The following is a 5,413-nucleotide window of genomic DNA, read 5'->3' on the forward strand; positions in this document are numbered from 1 at the left end:
GATAGCCTAATCATGGATTCGCTGTTGTCTGCAACCTGATCTCCGGCGAAAGGCTTCTGCACACAAAAAAGAAAAGCCCTGCATGAACACGCAGCATAATGAAGCGAGTGGATTTTCCTGATGGATCTCATATCTATAAGATGATGTCTGTGTGCGAGGATTACGAACGTATGCTCCTTTACTATGTGCGTTCCTCACTTAACACGAAAGTGAAAGTAACCTACGCATTCGGGATAGTTTAAAATAATTCGGGTCTAATCGGGTCCATTTGGGAAAAGCATGTTTGTTTTAAATTACCCGAGACTCGAGGCCGCTAATACCGAACCCGACCCATGTCCGAGGTACTCGTCGAAGTTTTGGACCCGAACCCACTCGGGTCTCGTACCTCGGGTTTTCGGATCTAAGTGGACCCGTGAAGACCTCTACTTCCTCTTCGTCGTTAGGTATCAATGTGTTCTTGGCAAGACCGTTATGTGCTTGAGCGCCACCAAGTCGTGTTTTACTGTAACTTCAGCAGCTCCAGGCACGTGAACAAAAGCGCCAATCTCATTGGTCGGCCAGTTTTTAACACGGCGCGTCAAACCAAAAAAACGAGCCCGAGGCGTTTTTTAAAAAATTTCGCTTTTACGCCTCGCGTTTTGCGCGTCGGTGTGCACACTCTTTGTTTAGTCACGAGGCGTTAAACGTCGGCGATAATCGTGCGCGATATTCGTCCCGGTGTGAACAAGCCTTAATTATAAATTTTTTTTTTAAAAATTCCCCCTTTCTATCTTTTTTTGTTGTTGCTATATTTCAGTGCTTAGTGGTGTGCCGTGGGATTTTTTACTTAAAACTGTACCGCGCTAGAAAAAAGGTTGGGAAACACTGCTTTAATGCATCCTTGCTGAATATACATAAACATATATTTGTACCTTTCCAGCGGACTTAACACCCTTCCAGATGCAGAAGTAGACAATGACCCATGTAGCAAGCAGACACAAGACCAAGTAACCGTTGATGTCACCCACTTCACCCAAACCGCCAGACAGACGTAGAACTTTACGCCTGATCAAGAAAGAAACATTTTGTCAAACCAAAGTTAACACTTTAACTCGGCATTCCCAAAATTAAGCAAAAAGGTTTGAGCGACCATGCTATATTACAAATCTAATCACAGCTAAAGAACACAGATAGACACAAAACTTCTTACTTTCTACAAACGGTTAATACATACAATACATATAAATGGTTAATACACAAACAGTTGACGGTAGCCATTGACTTCTATAGTATTTTTTCTATACTATGGAAGTCAATGGCTACCGTCAACTGTCTGGTTCTTCAAAATATATTCTTTTGTGCTTAACAGAAGAAACAAACTCGCGGAAATTTGGAGCAACATAAGGGCGAGTAAATTACAGAATTTAAATTTTTGGGTTAACTATCCCTTTAAGAGCTTCAACAGCTCATCTGATGCCACAACATTTTCACAAAAGTCTCATCAAAAGAAGTAAAAATCTGTGCCAGGGCCTAATCAGATTGGAAAACGTTTCAAAGACACTTACTCCCAGAACTCCATAACAGATGATCGCAAACCCGTGTGCTCCAGACAGCTGGCACTGGTGTTGAGGGAGGAGACATTGGGAGGGGAAGGGGACAATGACTGATTGAGACACACGCGGCTGAAGTTAGTAGTACAGTTGACCGTGTTCCACTCATGTCCACATGTGGCCCACGGCAGAGGGGAAGTGAAGGAGTGAGCCAGAAAATACAGGCCCCACACCAGAACCATGATGTAGTAGGTGTTGCAGAAGAACACGATCACCATTGATGCCAGTCCAAGCCCTGGAGGAAAGAACGATACTGCCCTTCTTCAGCCTGCTTCAATACATGCTATGTCTCACGCTGGACAATATTAAAAGCCAGACAGATCAATATTCTGTTTTGCCATTAAAAATAAAGATACTTGCAGGCAGGATGAGGTATGGATCTGTTTAACTAGAGGTTGGCCAGGGCTGGGGTGTGTGCAAATGCATCTGGTTGTTAATAATACTCCACCTTTAAAAAGAGGCGCGATGTTCCATGAGGCGACCCCACCCTGTTTCATGAATTGACCCAGTGCGATCTCCAGGAAGAACACTGGAACACCTCCAACAAACACCATTAGGAGATAGGGGATCAGAAACACACCTGCAACACACAGGAAATGACAAGACTTTAGCAGACTTATAAACTGTTTATTACAGAGATAGTATACTTAAGTGCGAACTGAATGTAATGTTGTCAGACACTTGACTGCATGTTAATTGCAATTAAATGAAAATGTATTATATATTGTATTTTCAACGCACTTAAGTAGGACTTTTAGTACATTTAAAATACATATACTTTAATTATAATATTGAATAACACTACAGTTCAAATTATAATCAAGTACTTTACATGTGCTTTAGTATTAGGGATGTAACGGAATGAAAACTTCTTATCACGATTATAGTGACCAAAATTATCACCGTTATCAGTATTATCACGGTATTGTTAAAATGTGCTGGAGATGTTAAGTATGCTAGTTAACACATCAAAATAAGTGTACTTCTTTAAAGCACAACAAAGGATTATTAGAATATAGTGGTTTAAAATGTAGTAAAAGGTAAAACATTTAGGCCCGGTTTCACAGACAGGGCTTAGACTAAGCCAGGATTAGGCCATAGTTCAATTAGGACATTTAAGTAATTTTTATTAACATGCCTTAGAAAAAACATTACTTGTGTGACAAAATCTTGAGACAAAACAAAGGCACTGATATATTTCAAGATCAGTCAGTGCAAGTTTCTTTCAGTTAAAACAGCTCAGATTTACACTTTAGTCTGGGACTAATCTTAAGCCTCGTCTGTGAAACCGGGGGTTAATTTTACAAGAATTTTATAAGAGCTTGCAATTTTTAAAATTGTACCTAAGTGAGGTAAGAAACATGATGAAAGTGAACTCTCTTTAACACTGATTTGAAGTGCAGTACAAGTGTACATTCGATACAATTAAGCACACTTGTTTTTCACAAGGGTAACGATGTCTGTATCTTAGTTTTCAAAGAAATATTTCACCCAAAAATGTAAATTCTGTCATCATTTACATTTTAGTATTGTCATTCCAAACCTGTTTCTTTCTTCCGCAAAACAGTCAAGTAGATATTATTATTCCAAACAACACTGGACCCCACTGACTTTCACTTTGAGGACAAAGAAACACTTGAGACATTTTTTTGTGTTCAGGTTTAGAATGACATGAAGTTTTTAGTAAATGATGACAGAATTAAAATTTTTGGGGCATACTAAACTCTTGTACTCAAATGTACTTTGTGTATGTAAGAGAGAGAGCAAGATAAATTAGGTCTCCCTCGCAAATCATGTTTACAGACGGATATCAAATCTAACGTTTAGTATCAGCTCTATAGACACGTCACACAACTGACACGGTTCTTGAGGTGGCGTCTGATGACACTGATGCTGACTTATTGACATGCTTCAGCTGACAGTGAAGGGGAAACAAAACAAGCTTATAACTCTAAGCAGCATATATCACCACCTACATGCATCAGAAGAGCTGCACAGATGGTTAATGTTACGAGAGAAGGAGAGGAGAACAAAGAACAGAGCATCACTTCTTCAACCTTTGATAAACTCCGGTCATGAACAGTAGACAGCCATTGTCCTTCCTCTTTCTTCCTGTCTGTCGGGCCGACGTTTATTTTTCTCAGCGCTTTGACCTTCTAATTTATCTCTACTGGCAGATACTTCATTACATTTCAGATGATTTAGTTTATTAGTGTTAAAGGAATAGTTCACCCAAAAATGGAAATTTGCTGAAAATGTACTCACCCTCAGGCCATCGAAGGTGCAGATGGGTTTGCTGGAGAAATGTAGCATTGCATCACTTGATCACCAGTGGATCCTCTGCATATAATAATTGCTGTTAATGGTGTTCATCGTCTGTTTGATTGAGTCTATCGTCTGTTTGATTGAGTCTTTAATTGATTACGTCTTTAATTGATTTTTCCGTACATTTCTGCCATATGTACATTAACTGACAGTCACCACTGATAAGCTACCACTAAATATTGTAGAAACTTAATTTACTGTTAAGTTGCTTTGCAATGATTGATATCGTGAAATGCGCTGTACAAATAAACTTGAATTGAATTGAACAAGTAACCCACACCACTCCAGTCCATCAGTTAACGTCTTGTGAAGTGAAACACTTGTTTGTAAGAAACAAATCCATCAAGACGCTTTTAATATTCTATACATAATATTGCTTTCTCCAGTGAAAAAGTTGTCTTGTCTAAATCTGAAATATGCACAGAGAGAAATATGCAAAGATCAAGCACTGTTTACAAATGAAAACAGTCCAAAACAGCTCTAAACAAATACATTGGTGGATTTTGATGTGAGAGATGGACTTTTTCACGTGGAGGAAGCGTTATTATGGATTATGGACTATTTTGTACAGAAGCAACGGTTTGAAGTTAAAACGCCTTAATGATGGATTTGTTTATTAACATGCAGATTTTGGCTTCACAAGATGTTAACTGATGGACTGGAGCGGTGTGGATTACTTGTGGATTATTGTGATGTTTTTATCAGCTGTTTGGACTCTCATTCTGACGGCACCCATTCACTGCAGAGGATCCACTGGTGAGCAAGTGATGCAATGCTACATTTCTCTGAATCTGTTCCAAAGAAGAAACAAACTCATCTACATCTTGGATGGCCTGTAAATCTTATGCAAATTTACAGTTTGGGTGAACTATTCCTTAAAGAGTGTGTATGATAGAACAACAGTTTTTTTTTTCAGGTGTTTTTTTTTAATCAGGGTCACTTATTGATCAGTAATTGAGTATAGAGAGGAAAATCTCACATTTTCAATTTAATCTGAAGACTTTTAGACCCCACTCTATGTATCTGTTCGGTTAGATATGATATATCTGTGCCTGTATGTATCTCACCTCCTCCATTCTTATAACAGAGGTAAGGAAATCTCCAGACGTTTCCAAGGCCAACAGCAAATCCAACACAGGACATGATAAAGTCCATCTGCCTGCTCCACGTTTGTCGTTCCGAATGCCCCAGTTCTGTGGCGGGGTCGCCTGTCTCCATCAGACCCGTGCAAACTCTGGGCCCAGCAACCTCCGTACTGGACCCCTCAGTCTCTGACACCAAAGGACGGGCGACTTCTGCTTCCTCCTGAGATTCATCCTCACACGTGCCGCAATCATCTGAGAGAGAGAGATGAACATGACTTTGTGAGTGCTTGATCTTCTTTTGCTTTAATAGCAGCATAATTAGAACTGATGTGAACTCCAGGCCTTTGTAGTATAGATATCACAAATTTGCATATTTGATTTAAATAGTTCTCATTATATATATATATATATATA

At 39.3% G+C, this 5,413-nt stretch overlaps 1 protein-coding gene across 1 annotated transcript in view; it reads right to left on the bottom strand.

The window, feature by feature from the left end:
* Positions 1-5,413, bottom strand: part of LOC107705668 (sodium- and chloride-dependent creatine transporter 1-like) — a 23,857-nt gene that overhangs the window by 17,452 nt on the left and 992 nt on the right. Inside the window, exons 2-5 of the mRNA XM_016509058.1 lie at positions 4,982-5,251; positions 2,038-2,169; positions 1,545-1,824; positions 894-1,044 (exon numbers count right to left, since the gene is read on the bottom strand). Of these exons, the coding sequence (XP_016364544.1) occupies positions 894-1,044; positions 1,545-1,824; positions 2,038-2,169; positions 4,982-5,251 (833 nt within the window). The remainder of the gene's footprint in view (positions 1-893; positions 1,045-1,544; positions 1,825-2,037; positions 2,170-4,981; positions 5,252-5,413) is intronic.

The sequence above is a fragment of the Sinocyclocheilus rhinocerous genome, unplaced genomic scaffold, assembly GCF_001515625.1.
Source record: "Sinocyclocheilus rhinocerous isolate Xijiao unplaced genomic scaffold, SAMN03320098_v1.1 scaffold263, whole genome shotgun sequence".
Taxonomy (NCBI): Eukaryota; Metazoa; Chordata; class Actinopteri; order Cypriniformes; family Cyprinidae; genus Sinocyclocheilus; species Sinocyclocheilus rhinocerous.